This window comes from Heterodontus francisci, chromosome 6 (genome assembly GCF_036365525.1).
Source record: "Heterodontus francisci isolate sHetFra1 chromosome 6, sHetFra1.hap1, whole genome shotgun sequence".
Classification (NCBI taxonomy): Eukaryota; Metazoa; Chordata; class Chondrichthyes; order Heterodontiformes; family Heterodontidae; genus Heterodontus; species Heterodontus francisci.
The window spans coordinates 91,776,302-91,791,075 of record NC_090376.1 but is presented as its reverse complement, the minus strand read 5'-3'; the positions used below and the strand labels follow the sequence as shown (position 1 = coordinate 91,791,075).

Genomic DNA, 14,774 nt, shown 5'->3' with positions numbered 1-14,774 from the left:
TGTTCTGTACAAGCTGCATTGTTTTGTTGGATCGTTCAGTCCAAAAGCCATCGCAGCAGAAAAAGTGGCTCAGAGGTTTTAACAACCTTCTGCAACATTCTTGAAAGCTGTGTGTATCTTTGACCCTACACAAATGCATCTGTTCATGGTGGATTTAAACTCGTTTGATGCGATTCCTGGCTTTGACAAGAACTTTAGGCTAGAGATGCCTGCGAATAAAAGCATTACAAAAGAAGCAGATTGTACTTTGCCTGTGCTGCAGTTTTGGAACTCTGTGGAATTCAGAAACCCCCACCTTGCAAGGGTAGCACGGCGCTGTCTAACAATTTCAACAAACTCTGTGGACGCAGAAAGAACTGTGTCTAAACACAGACCGGTGTTCACAGTGCAGAGACAGGGAATGAAGAAGGAGACAACTGCAGGTTGCATCATGCTCACATTCAACCACCGACTTCAGTGAGTAAATAATGTGATTTGTTTATAGTCTCACGGAACTGTATTTTTTTCTCGTTTGTTTGAACCAGTGTGCCTTTAAGACTATGTTAAAAACAGTGTACCTTTAAGACAGAGAGAGAAGTGTTAGATTTCTGAGGCACAGTGTGCCAGCTGCCCTTGTTACCTAGGCAACAGTAGGAGAGTGGGGAGGTCATATGGTATAATGTTTCAATTTAACTGTCTGTAAAAACCAGCTAAAACCAGTTTTGAGAGACATCGGTGAAGCACACTTACTGAAGGAAAGAGCTGTCTATTTCTCTCAGCAGAAATTCTATAATGAGCTACAGGCTGTGTTAATTGCCCAGGAGAAAAAAAAACCCTTTTAAGAGACCATTTGTATTGCTAGAGGTAACAAAAATCCTTTTCTTTACTTCCTATCCAAGAAGTCTTTGCTTCAGATTGAATCTCTCTTGACTGATTGTGTTTTCTGGAATTCGCAGTAAAGTTTCGACTGAGGGACTGTCGTTTTTTAAATCCGGGTGGATTCATTGCTATACTCCTTGTTTAAAGAACTGTTTGATGCCTGCTGCAGCTGAAGTGCTTTGAATGCCTATCTGCTAAAGTACTGTTTCATCAATTCCATGTGGAGACTTCGAGTGGCATTTGATTATTTTTACAATAGGATACCTCACCCATCAGGAACGTGACCCACAAAGACTAACAACCCAGTTATTTATTTATTCTTAAGAAACAGCTAATTTGTCAAACATCATTCTTTTTAAAAACCAATTAACCGTTGATTTTTGAATGTATGTGTGTGAATGGGGGGGAGTTAGGTTAAAATAAGAAGTTATAAGGTGTTTAGACATGGGTTTATCTTAATCATGTTTAAGATTTAGTTTTTAATAAATAGTTAATTTGTTCTTGTCTAAAGATACCTGGTTTGGTCTGTTTGGGGGTTGCTAGTGTTTAATTTGGCTGTTTTCCGGTTGGGTGGGAAAACCTAAATAATATGCTGTGACCTGTGGAGTGATGGGACTGAATTGACAGTGCATTGCACCTGCCAAGGTCGTAACAATAGTCAGATTTTTACAATAGTTTTTGAGTATACTGTTATGACCAGATGACCGCAACAGGGTTTATCTTTTAACACAGTGATTTTAACTTACCACCTCAGTGAGCCCTTGCTCCTGTTACTCTAATTACAATTGCAAATGAACCATTCAGACAGGTTTTCTACAGTTTAAACAAGAAATATGTAAGTTTATTAACCTTAGCACTCTAAACTGGTTAAAATTACTAAAGTATGCGACACATCCATGCTCACATTCATACGAGAGGCACACACACACAAATAAAAGCAGAGGAGAAAAGTAGAGTTGAGAGGTCTGTAATAAATGGAATTCAAATACTGAGTTTCAATTACCTTAGTTGAAGTTAAAGTCTTGAAGTCCTGGCTGGGCACAATTCAGGCTTGCTCCTCTGGTCCCAGAAGGTTGACGAGAGGCTTTATCCATCTTCCTGGTTGTTGCCTGTAAGGTTCTGTAGTCATGAGGCTTAGTAGCTGCCACTGAGGCTTCCCTGGGACTTTGCTAAGGAGAAAGAGACAGATAGAAAAGTGTTTTCTTCTTGGATTTCAGTTATTCCTTTTTTCACTCTCAGGCACAATTCACAAACTCAGTGTTACACCAGTAGGTATGTCATATGACCACCTCTTTTTTTGAACACAGAAGTTTCTGGAAGGTTGTTTGAAATTCAAAGTTCTTCTCTCAAGTTGTGCAAACATACTTGGTAGGGGGGTAGGGGTTTGGCTCTTTCAAAGTCAGTGGATGTTGAGGCTTTTGATGGCCACTATTGACAAAACCCATTCTAGGTAATCGAATCAGAACACGCCCCTATTGTTCTAGCTAGACTGGTAGTTACTGCTGTCTCTCAGCCGGTCTTTGGCTTCTCATATGCAAATTGTGTGTGGCCATCTTTAGCTGTTCTGTTCTGCTTTTTAAAAGTTATTTGTAATGTCCTGTAAAAAGTCTCAAGCAGAGTTCCATACGAAAAAATTTACATTTTTCCATTTGGCATGTAGGGTTTCCGTCAGAATATAATAAATGCTATTTGAAAGCAGAAACCTCTCGTCTTTTTTTTGTTTTAAAAAGATCAGTTTTATGGTTTGTTGCAACACTGTGGAATTTATGATTTAAATATGTGAAATCATGAAATTCAGAATTCTTAAAATGCTGTGACCATGAAATTTGTAAAATTTGACCGTGAATTTGGTAGGGCCCCAGTGATAGCAATGTTGCATATGATTTGTGACTCCATTCCGGGATTGAAGCCCATAGTCCTGGCTGACAGTTCAGTTCAATATTGACAAACTGCTACATTATTGTAGGTACAGATTTTCAGATGAGGATTTAAACCAAGACCCAATTTGCCTATTCAAGTGGGCATAAAGGATCCCATGACACTATTTAAAGAAGAGCAATGGAGTTCTACCAATGCCCCATCCAGCATTTATTCCTCAACCCTCACCACCAAAACAGATAAACTGGTCACTTATCTCATTACTGTTTGTAGGACCTTGCTGTGTGCAAAATGGCAAACATGTTTCCTATATTACAACAGTAACAACACTTCAAAAGCACTTAATTGGCTGAGAAGCACTTTGGTACATCCTCAGGAAACACATTATATAAATATGTCTTTTTTTTCTTTCTTTACACCTCATTTTCCCAGAGAAAAGTTCACTAGGCACCCTAGTAGAGGAGCGTGAAATGAAATATGACGCTGTCGCCTGCCGCAGCTCCCCACTCATGGATAGGTTGCAGGATCCCAGGGCAGGCCGGACTGGCAGTTTAAGAACTGCATAAACTTGAGCTGACCTAAAACTCTGCTGCCCATATCCTAATCCACACTGTTCCACTCACCCATCACCCCGCTCCCCCCACCCCACCTCCCGCCTACCTTGCTCACAGTCCTGTGTCGGTTTCTGGACCACCAACACTTGTAAAATTCTTATTCTCATGTTCAAATATTTCATGATCTTTCCCCTCCCTACCTCTGTAACTTCCTCCAGCCCTACAACTCACCAAGAAATCTGTGTTCCTCCAACCTTTGCCTCTTGTACATCCACCACTCCCTTCGCTCCACCATTGTAGTCATGTAAGCGCTAAGCTGTAGAATTCCTTCCTTAAACCTCTGCCTCTCCACCTCTCCTCCTTCGACCTTCCTTTAAACTTATCTCCTTGACCAAGCTTTTAGTCACCCCCTCCTAATTTCTACTCCTTTGACTCAATGACAGTTTTTGTCTGATTATTTTCCTGCGAAGTGCATTGGAACATTTTCCGACATTAAAAGGGGCTATATAAATGCAAGTTGTGCTTGTTATTAAGTAACCTTTAAGTCCTCCCATCCTGGAAGTTTTGAGGGTGATTGGGGATTTCTAACTGCTGACCTCGATAAAAGGCTTCTTCTAGAGAGACCCTGGCAGGCGATAGGTCCACACCAGGTCAATAACCCAATATAGGAGATCTTAGTGCTTCCTGGAAAGGAACATCAGCCTACAGATGCACTGCTGATGTCCAGCAATCTGGTAGGGAGGAGCAGGAAAATCTCTTTATTGTATTAAAAAATAAAAAAATGTTTTCAAAGACACAAAATGGAAATTGACGGAAAATTAATTGTGAAATATGGTTTATCTTTTTTATTGTTATGTTCTTGTGACTGATCATTTGGGATCAGTTGTTTGTGTAAGCCTAGTTGTTTCTCATTGGCTGTTTTCTAGATTTGTACCTGCCATACTACGGATTCTGATATAGAATCACAGAATGGATACAGCAGGCCATTCGGCCCATCCTGGCCATGCTGACTCACTGCAAGAGCAACTCATCTAGTCCCTTCCCTGCCTTTCCCTGTAGTCCTGCAAATTTTTTCTCTTCAGTTACTTATTCATTTCCCTTTTGAAGGCCTAGATTGATTCTGCCTCCATCACACTCTCAGGCAGTGCATTCCAGATCCTAATTACTCACTGTATAAACATTTTTTCCTCATGTCTCTGTTCCTTCTTTTGCCTTTAAACGTTGTCCTCTGCTTCTGGATCCTTCAACCAATGGGAACAGTTTCCCCCTATCTACTTTGTCCAGATCCCTCATGGTTTTGAACACCTCCGTCAAATTTCCTCTTAATCTTCTCCAAGGAGAACACACCCATATCCATGTAACTGAAGTTCCTCATCCCTGGAACCATTCTCATAAATCTTTACTGCAGTCTCTTTAATGTCTTAACATCCTTCCAAAAGTGTGGTCCCAGAACTGAACGCAATGCTCCAGCTGAGGACGAACCAGTGTTCTATACACGTTTATCATAACTTCCTTGTTTTTGTACTCTATGCCCTATTTATAAAGCTCAGAATCTCATATGCTTTATTAACTGCTTTGTCAATCTGTCCTGCCACCTTCAATGTTTTGTGCACATATACTGCCAGGTTCCTCTGCTGCTGCACCCACTTTAGAGTTGTTTCACTTACCTTATATTGCCTCTCCTCATTCTTCCTATCAAAATTAATCACTTCACACTTTTCTACATTAAATTTAATCTGCCACTTGTCCACAGATTCCGCCAGCCTCTATATGTCCTCTTGAAGTTTATCACTATGCTCCTCACAGTCCACAATACTTCCAAGTTTAGTGTTAATAGAAAATTTTGAAATTGTGCCTTTACAAGTCAAGGACATTAATAAATTTCAAGAAAAGCAGGGGTCCCAACACTGACCCCTGGGGAACCCCAATATATACCTTCCACCAGTCTGAAAAACAACCGTTCATCACTCCTCTCTTTCCTATAAATCAGATAATTTTCTATCCATGCTGCTACTGTCCCGTTTATTCCACGGGCTTTAACTTTGCTGACAGGCCTGTTATGTGGTATTTTACTAAATGTCTCCTCATTCTTCCCACCAAAATGAATCACTTCACACTTTTCTGCATTAAATTTCATCTGCCACTTGCCCGCTAATTCCACCCACCTCTATATGTCCTCTTGAAGTTTATCACCATGCTCCTCACAGGAGGAAATTTTTGGAAGTCCATGTACACCACATCAACTGCATTACCCTCAACAACCCTCTCTGTTACCTCATCAAAAAACTCAAGCAAGTTAGTTAAACATGATTTCCCCTTAACAAATCTATGCTGGCTTTCCTTTCTGTCTTTGTTGCTGCTCATTTATTTTGAGCCAACTGACAAAGTGTGACTGGAAAAAGCATGACTGCAGGACACGCACACAGATGATAGACGTATATAATAATAGATATTATAAGCTTTATATTAATGATATTAATGGTTTTATAATTTCATAGCTTTCCTGTCTGCTTCCTAATAAGAAACAATGGCAAGTGCAGTCGGTAGATACAAAACAAGAGCAAGAACCAGAACAACACAATGTTTGCCCAAAGCACGTATTGACCGAAGGCGCACGCGGATGGACTCAGTTTCTCTTTTGTGTGACACGGACGAAGAAGAGGAATCTACATGTGAGGAGAGTGATGATGAACAGCCAAGCAGCAGTACCTCAGATGATGAAGAGGAGCAGAACGCAGCCAATAAAACACAGAGCTCAGATGAAGATAATGTTATTCGAAGGAAACGTTTATGTTTGAGCAACGTATTCACAGACAATGACAGCAGTTCAGATAGTGAAATTTATAGCCAACCAGTAAGGAAGATAAAAGGCAATTCACGTCGTTTATCTATACAGGATGAGGAAGAAGGCAATGAAGAGGAGAGAACTTCTGCTACTAATTTCTATGTGAAAAATGAAGCGGGCTCTCAAACAGAGAAAGAACTAACAATTGCTCGAAAGAGGAAACGACAATTGGAACTTAAACGATTGTCAAAGGAGAAACGGTCTCGCTGCACAACCAGTGGTAGCTGTGAGTTATTTGAGGTTTGTTTACTTCAATAATTTATTCATAAAATACTCATGAACACCACAAACTCTGTTCTCTTTCCACAAATTCCATCCCCCATCACCACTGTTTCAAGCTGAGCCAGACTTCACAGCCTTGAAGTTCTGTTCAACCCCAGGGTGTCCTTCATACTCCATGGGCTGGATTTTAAGATTGGTGGCGAGCTGCAAAAATGGCAGCCCACCCAAGAGCCGCCACGATCTTAAGTGCAGGCACTGGTGTCATTTTTAAAGGGTAGCCAGCCCTGCCGCCTAATTTAAATTTAGAAAGACAGACCCCCACAAAATTAAATAAATACATTTCTAACGCCCTTTCCTACACCCAATAACAATTGCAATAGCTATTTGCCCTCCCCCCCCAAAACACTTACATTTTACATTTGACCTTCGCCCCCGCCCCCCCCCCCATCCCACCACAAACGACACAAGTTTAAGGTTCAACCCTTCCCACCATCCCCTGCACCCATTATGTATATTTGACCTCATTATCCGCTCCCCACACTGATAAGCTTACTTCCTCCCCCCCTCCCCACCAGTGTGGCACCTTGTTTTCCTGGATGGGGATCTGAAGGCAAGGCAGTGCCAGCTGCTGCGTCGAAGATTGCGGCGGGCCCGCAAGGTCGTAGGTAGGTCTATTTAAATTTATTAATTTTATTCATTTGAATATTTAAATTGTGGTCCTGTTGCCCAGTGGTGGGGGGGACCGCCACGGAGCCGTGCCGCCGCCAGGAGGATCGGGCTGGGCACTCCCGGCCTCGAGGTCCGTGGCGGGCCTCGTCCGGAGCCATCTTCAGGCCCCCCCCCCACCACCACAGAACTCGACGCCTGGTGGAGAACAAAATCCAGCCCCATATCGTCTCCATACAAAAACCATAGTGTTGCTGCCCCAGCCCTTCCTCTGCCCCTACTGCTGCCAAAACTGTCAAACATGCCTTCACCATCTCCAAACTCAACTACTCCAATGCATTCCTTGTTAACTTTCTGTTCTCCATATCTGAATTGCCTTTCAGATATTCTTTATGTTGAAGGTACTATCTAAATGCTAGGGGGTGCTGGAAGGTTTACCTTTCAAAACTTTCTTTTAGTTTACTGCATCGTGTCCAAAGTTCATTCATACGGTTTTCCGTAATTAACCACAACACATATTTATTCCACCAGTGTGTCACGGTGTGGACATTATGAAAGATTGTCTGTAAAGATATGAAAATTTTAACTCTTCTGATTACTGGTCATTAAAAATATTACTTAGATATATTTTACAATACTCTGAACACTTTAGATTTCCTAAAATACCTTACCTTTATAAGTGCAATAAAGAAGATAAATAAATAAAGTAAATCAGGTACTTTAATAGCTTTTCTAGCCACAAACATTGCAAATTAGGATTCAAATATGTTGTCAGAGGAGTCCACTGGAAAGAAGCTGCCCATCAGGGAGTCTACAAAGGACACAAAACTGTTTCTCAATATAGTATTGTAGAGACATTTTTTCTTCTTTTGAATATTCTTTCTTGAAAAGGACAGGCATCCCTTTCATTGGTTATTTTGTGATAGGGTGCAGCTTTGCGAGGGTTGTGAAGGTCACCTATCCTTCCAACAAATATTTGGAAAAGAAACTACTCACGTTTGGGTAGATGTATGCAGCCGAGGTGGTAATATAATGATATGGTGACATCATTTCTGCTCACCTGCATTTATCCACACCCAAGACCATTTTATATTGATGCCCAGAATTGCCAGGTTCAGGGAAAATGCAGAAGAGTATTTAAAGAGCCAAGATTCAACTAAATACAGATGCTAAAGGCTTATTTCTCAGTCATATTCATAACATTTTGTTTTTCTCTTTGCCATCTGCCTTTGTGCCTTTTGTTGAGTTGCTGCCATTTCCTTTACCCTCTTCATCTTACAAGGAGCATTGGGAATTTGCCTTGACTGTTGCTTCTTGGAAGAAGGGTAGGAATGTTGTATTGATGTCAGGCTAGTGAAACTGCACTGGAGGCATTTGACACCCATCTGCTGGTAATCTCATACCTGAGATAGAGACATTGTACTGATGAACAGGGTCTGTGGAGGACTTGCTTTCCAAAGTGCAGCTGCACGGGCACCACTCTGACTATTAAGGTCTTAGATGTCCCTAATTTCTACGCTATGGGGTCATTCCAGTCTGGGGACATCTGTGGCATTAGCCAAACAGCTGAACAGATGTATTAAGCAAGCATTGGATGCATTGCTTGTTCAAACAAGTAATTTCAACTCCTTCTGCATTGACAGTTAGCAGCACTGTGACATGGCATTGCAGTTTTGCACAGAGGCAGGATCCTTGAAGGACCAAGGCATCATAGGTTGTGCTCCCATGACCCATTGAACTCCCTTGCTTAATGTCATCACTTATGACCACCTTTTCAATCTGCAGCTCATCAGTGACTAAAAAAACAGCATCATTCAAGTAAGTTCTCACTCTTCTGGGAGTCATCACAATGCATTTATTTGACAGGAGTCCACTTTGAGCCAGAAAGGTAAATCTGGGTGGTTTCTGGGAGATCAAAGCTGTCCTGTACAATCATGGCTGGTAATTCCTGTATGATGCATAACCAAAGATTATCAAATATACTGTTGAACAGGGTCATTCATGTGCTACTGTGAATACAGTTGGTCAGGCTAAATAATGTAGGTTTTTATCTTAGATTAATAACCTGAGTTCTGCCTGACTTCCTTTAGAGTCAGGAAGGTATTTCACAGACTTTATCACTGTGGTTTTATCTGTACTCAGCCACATCCCTCAAGACACTAAATTAATAGGGTAGAATGATAGGATGGATTTACATGGGAATAGATTTACTGTGTAAATAGCATTAATTTGTTCATCGTTTTTGATTTTCAAGATATTGTGACATCTATCTGTATTTCCTCATCAGGAATCAGATGAAGAGTCTGGGCCATTTTCCCCTTTCCAAGTGGAAAATACATCTGATACAGAGTGGGAAAATGACAGTTTAAAAGACTTTATTGTGTTTGATGAAAAAGAATCACATGTGACAACATCAGGGGAACCTGAATCATCAAAATCTCTTCTGGCAAAACATCTTCCAAAGTGTAAGTACTAGTTGGTTTCTACTTTCATGGGATTTCTCTTACTAATCTAGTATAATTGGAAGGCAAGAGACAGTTCAAGATGACTAAAAGACTGAATAATTACAAACCTTAATTGAAGTTTAATTCCATGTATTGTTATTTTTTGGAGGAAAAATGAAATAAAGATTTATTTATTTTTGAATATTTTTGATTTTCTTATATTTGACTTCATTAAGATAAAAGGACCGGCGCAATGTTTTGTTTTGCAGATGCCGATTGCGTTAAGCTTTCTCATGTCAGATAAGTTCGAGCTAGATGTAGAAAGATTCCAGTTTAACACTTGTGAACAAATAATAATTTAGAAAATCCACTCCAACTGATCTTGGGCGAATAAACTATTTTTATAAAATGCTGATCTCCTGTGGCATGGACAACTAATTTGAAATAAATTGTTGCTATCTTCCTGCAGTATCACCCACTCTTTAATTGTTTCTGCCTAATTCTTTCCATTTTTCAGTGTATCTTTCATTTATTCTGTCTTTCACTCTCATTTTCCCTCCCTTATTCTCTCACATTTTCTTTCTCTATGGTTTATTTCTCTCTTTCTATCTTTGGGAGTCTTTTTGACCAATCCTGCCTGATGGAAACTGACAGGATCAATTGGACGCCTGTTATACACCCTGCCCGATTTTACTTTCGATTGACATAATTTCTCAACTGCTTTCTGTAGCTCCAGTCATCTGTGAATACCACTATCGTGTAGGACACAACAGACCACTGTTGTTTGGGAACTCTGTCTGGAACATTGCAAGTTTATCACAAGAATATTGCAAGTAGCACTAGGAACTGTCGAGGCATCCGAAGCATTGCTTGAGGAGACTGATGATAAGCTCAATGACTCTCCTTCTGGTGGCTTGGCTTTCATTGTGTTTGATCTGCTGCAGTGCCATGGGGTTGCAAATTGGTGTCATTAACCATGGTTGAAGAGGGTAGCCCTTAGCCTCAAGCAGCTGTTAACGAATATCCCTGTCAGGTTGAAACACTGGGGCTCAGTTGACTGGCACAAGATGAATGGCTCATGGCTCATCAGTCTGGCACAAATTTACCTGATTTGTTTGGTGTGCTCATATATAAGCTGAGCATTGATTAAATTAAGCCCCCTCCACTTCATGAAAGCTCTTGCTTGGTCTTGAAGTACCTGAAGGCAGTTAATTGCATCCTACCCTCAGGGGAAGCATCCCAAAATTCTCATTCTGACTGTTGTCATCCACAGGAAAGGTGATGTATTGGTTCTTTTTTGCAAATAGTGCATTCCTGACTTGGTTGATGCACTTTTAGCACTATTAAGAATGAAGCCATAATTTATAAACACTGCATTAACTAAAATGTTTGATATTCCAATCCATATCATTATTAAACCTAAAGGGGGTTATTTTGGCCAAAGGATGAAAACAGTTGCTACATGGGTGCAGTGCTAATAAGACATGTCTGGATTTAGCACACAATTTTGGTCCCAATTGCTGATTATAATAATTTGAACTTGCCTGGAGGTGCTAAACAAGAAGCCTGCAGGTTTAGTACTCAATTGCTGTTTAGATTAAGTTATCTTGGATATGTGGGTCCTCAGACCCATTTCCACGGAAGGCGTGGAGTCCTCTGGCTGGTACACAGTGGCACACTGCAGGATGGCTAAGGGACCAAGGGATAGGATACACTGGTTCTCAGATGGGCACAAGAGGTCCTGGCAGAGGAGATCCAAAGGAGGACTGTACCCGCAAGGGAAATGGGCACCATCTCTTCCTCCTTGCCTTCCTGTCCCCCTCTGGTGCTCTGCCCGGCCTTATCTCTTCCCTCCATTTCTTGTCCATACTAATGGGGACCTCTGGCAAGATGCCTATGACCAAGCACTCCTTTTTCCCTGGTGACTCCTGTAAGGTGTCCAGTAAGATGATGCACTCGCCATCAAAATGCCAGGAAGACTCTTTAAAGAGTGCTAACAGGCATTTTAAGTGGCAATTGGCTGTTTAACAAGCCACCAGGGGAACATCTTTAAGCTCTGGCTTCATCTCCTTTACAAAGATGATATCTTGTGTTAAATGAGGGCTAAACTGGTGCTTCAGCTCAAGACCCCATCTTGGCCACCTTAGAGGCTATTTAGTGCCTGAAGTGTTCATTGAAAGTCACCTCCTATGATTTTTATTGTTCTTATAAAATTCTATCTGTTAAATTTCTGTAGATAGATTATAATTTTTTGTAAATTCTTTGTGTTTCAATTTACATTAACCTGACTTTAAGATTATCATTTTATGAATCTTGCAAAATAACATGCATCCCCATGTAGATTGGAGGGTGGCGGTTGACATGGGTTTCCACTTCACACCTTCTTTGTTTCAGAAGAACCCATTCAGTTCGGGAATATTTCAGTATGGGTGCAATTGACATCTCTTAGCTTTGAAGGTATTCCTTTGTCCCCGTCAGACAGTTTGAATATGAAAAGGCCAAGTCTTTTACCTTCGGTGGCCATTTTGGAGCACATTGTTCATTTTTTAAAAGAAAAGTAAATTTTTTAAAAGACAAAGTGAATTTTTGTAACTCTTCAGTTTTAGTCCGTAATTTTTTGTCATCGCACTTCTTGTATATGTGACAATAGTATAGCAAAGGAGAAAATTTGCAATGCCAAAAAATTTTGAAAAATTAAATCGATAATTATTTTGAATGTTCCTATTTATGTTCATGTATTTGTGCATTTTTTCAAATGTTTTATATTTAACTCTGAAAATAATCCTGTTGTAAGTTCTCTAATCGATAAAAGAGAAGGCAGCATACTACAATCAGGTCAGCTAAGAAGATCCCCTTGTACCCTAGCTGTTTACCTAGAAAAATGATCCTGATCTTCATTTGTTTAGGATCTCGAGGATTAAATGAAGGTTTATTGGCCATTATGTGTTATGTGTACATTTGAATATAGAAAATGGTCCCAGTCCCCAGTGCTGAATAATTGTACTTCCATAGTTCTGAGTCAAACAGCTGACATAAAGATGTAATAATGTGTAACCTATTAGTTTCAAACTTGTCCAGACAGGGTCTACCATTCATATCTTATAATAACATATACAACACACACTTCATTTTGAGCCATACTTATTATGTGACATTTAACATTGACAATTACTATGTACACATTTATAGTGGATAAACCCAATCTAAAGATACAACTAATTTATTTGTCATCACTGTTTCCTAAACTAACTGAATCACAAAATATGTTTTTCGGGAGTGCACATTTGGAAAATGCACTATCAAGTCAAAAGCATCAAAGTGGAAAATAGTGTTACTGATTTTTCCATCCACTAAGGAGCAGAAAATGTAAGCCTAAATACTTCAAGGCAGTAATGTGAAAACAAGAACTGGTTGACAATTGGGTAGTGACTACAGACAGGCTGGGGAAGAAGTTGATGGGTGGGAATACAAAGGGAGTTGAAATCTAGTGGTTCAAAAGGGGCCAGTTTGACTTCCATTCTCTTGAGCCCCTCCATCACAAAACTGTTGGCTTGTGCTTCTCCCACCTTCAGTCATATCCCTTGACTTTGACCCCTCATGCACCAAAGCTTGTTCACTCTTACTGAACTCTAGGACGCTGCTCCCCTGATTTCTCTCACATCCCCCTGTAAACCTCTCCCAGTTTTAATAAATACCAAACCACATTCTCCCCAATTCCAAACTACTGAACACTTCTAGACCCTGAGATCTCCCTCTCTGATTCTCCAGATTCCAGGACCTACTCATTGTTCCTAGAACATACTACAGTGTCTATTCCCCACTACTCCAAATACAGCTCAGTCCTGAAGCCCCATCTAAAACTATCAGAACTGGGCCTGTTCCCAGCGCTTTCACATCATAGGAACACCCCTAATGTTGGTAATTCAGAGTCCTTGATAATACAACTTGGCAGAGAAGCCTTCATCTTATAAAACCACTGACACACCATGATCAGTGCCTCAGGAAATTTGCCAGTATTTAAGTAAGATTAAGAATTAAAAGCCTTTTTTGGTAAATTTATCTTTCTATTTATATTTACAGTACACATCCATGATCTCTATTCCCACTTCAGAAGAGTTGTTAAGGCTTTGTTGATCAATGCATTTGATGGCAATTTCCTGAAATCCTTGTATGGTGAGTAGAGCTTTATAAAGGGAGGTGGGAGTTCCCAATATTTCAATATCCAATGTAGAACTGAGCCATGCAGATGAGAAAGTTTGATTCCTGTTGTGTGCTGAGTTAGACAACCTTAGCTTCAGTAGCTGGAATAATGCATTAGTAGATTTGGACTCAGTTGCTTATGGTAGGTAAAATCAGCCAGGAATGCTATTCAATGATCCTCTCATGGCTAAGGATAGACCAGATTCAAGTGTGATGCCTCCATAAATTGAATAGTCTAGTAGCAGTACTGTCAGGGTTCACACAGAAGGAATGACCACCATTTGGGGGACTTTAACATCTATCACCAGGAGTGGCTCTGTAGCACCATGACTTGCCGCGCTGGCTGAGTCCTGAAGCACATATCTGCCAGACTGGGCCTGCAGCAGGTGGTGAGAGAACGAACAAGAGGGAAAACCCTACTGACATTGCCCTCATCAGTCTTGACTGTATTGGTAGTAGTGACCACCACACAATCCTTGTGGAGACGAAGTCCCATCTTCAGACTGAGGATACACTTCATCGTGTTTGGCAAGACTGCCGAGCCGAATGGGATAGATTCAGAACTGATCTAGCAGCTCAAAACTAGGTATTCACGAGATGCTGTGGGCCTTCAGCAGCAGCAGAATTGTATTCAACCACAATTTGTAACCATATAGCCCGGCATATCTCTCACTCTACCATTACCATCAAGCCAGGGCATCAACCCTGGTTCAGTGAAAAATGTAGGAGAACATGCCAGGAGCAGCATCAAGGATAGCTAAGAATGAGGTGCCAGCCTGGTGAAGCTACAACACAGGACTACATGCATGCTAAACAGTGAATGCTAAACATGCAATAGACAGAACTAAGCAATCCCACAGCCAATAGATGAGATCAAAGTTCTACAGTCCTGCCATATCCAGTCAGACAATTAAATAACAGACCAGAGGGGGAGGTTCCACAAACATTCCCATCCTCAAAGATGGGGGAACCCAGCACATCAGTGCAAAAGACAAGGCTGAAACATTTGTAAGCAGCTTCAGTCGGAAGTGATGAGTGGATGATCCACCTCGGCCTCCTCCTGAGGTCCCCAGCATAACACATGCCAGTGTTCAGCCAATTCGATTC

General features: G+C 40.8%; 1 protein-coding gene across 2 annotated transcripts in view; it reads left to right on the top strand.

Annotated features, from left to right (window-relative positions):
* ccdc82 (coiled-coil domain containing 82) overlaps positions 1-14,774 on the top strand; it is a 96,632-nt gene that overhangs the window by 20,761 nt on the left and 61,097 nt on the right. The window contains exons 2-4 of one of the 2 annotated variants that reach the window (XM_068034045.1): positions 5,813-6,375; positions 9,311-9,488; positions 13,548-13,640. In XM_068034045.1, coding sequence (XP_067890146.1) covers positions 5,818-6,375; positions 9,311-9,488; positions 13,548-13,640 — 829 coding nt within the window. In that variant the 5' untranslated portion in view covers positions 5,813-5,817. Of the gene's footprint in view, positions 1-5,788; positions 6,376-9,310; positions 9,489-13,547; positions 13,641-14,774 lie in introns of both variants that reach the window. The other variant, XM_068034044.1, reaches the window with a different exon arrangement.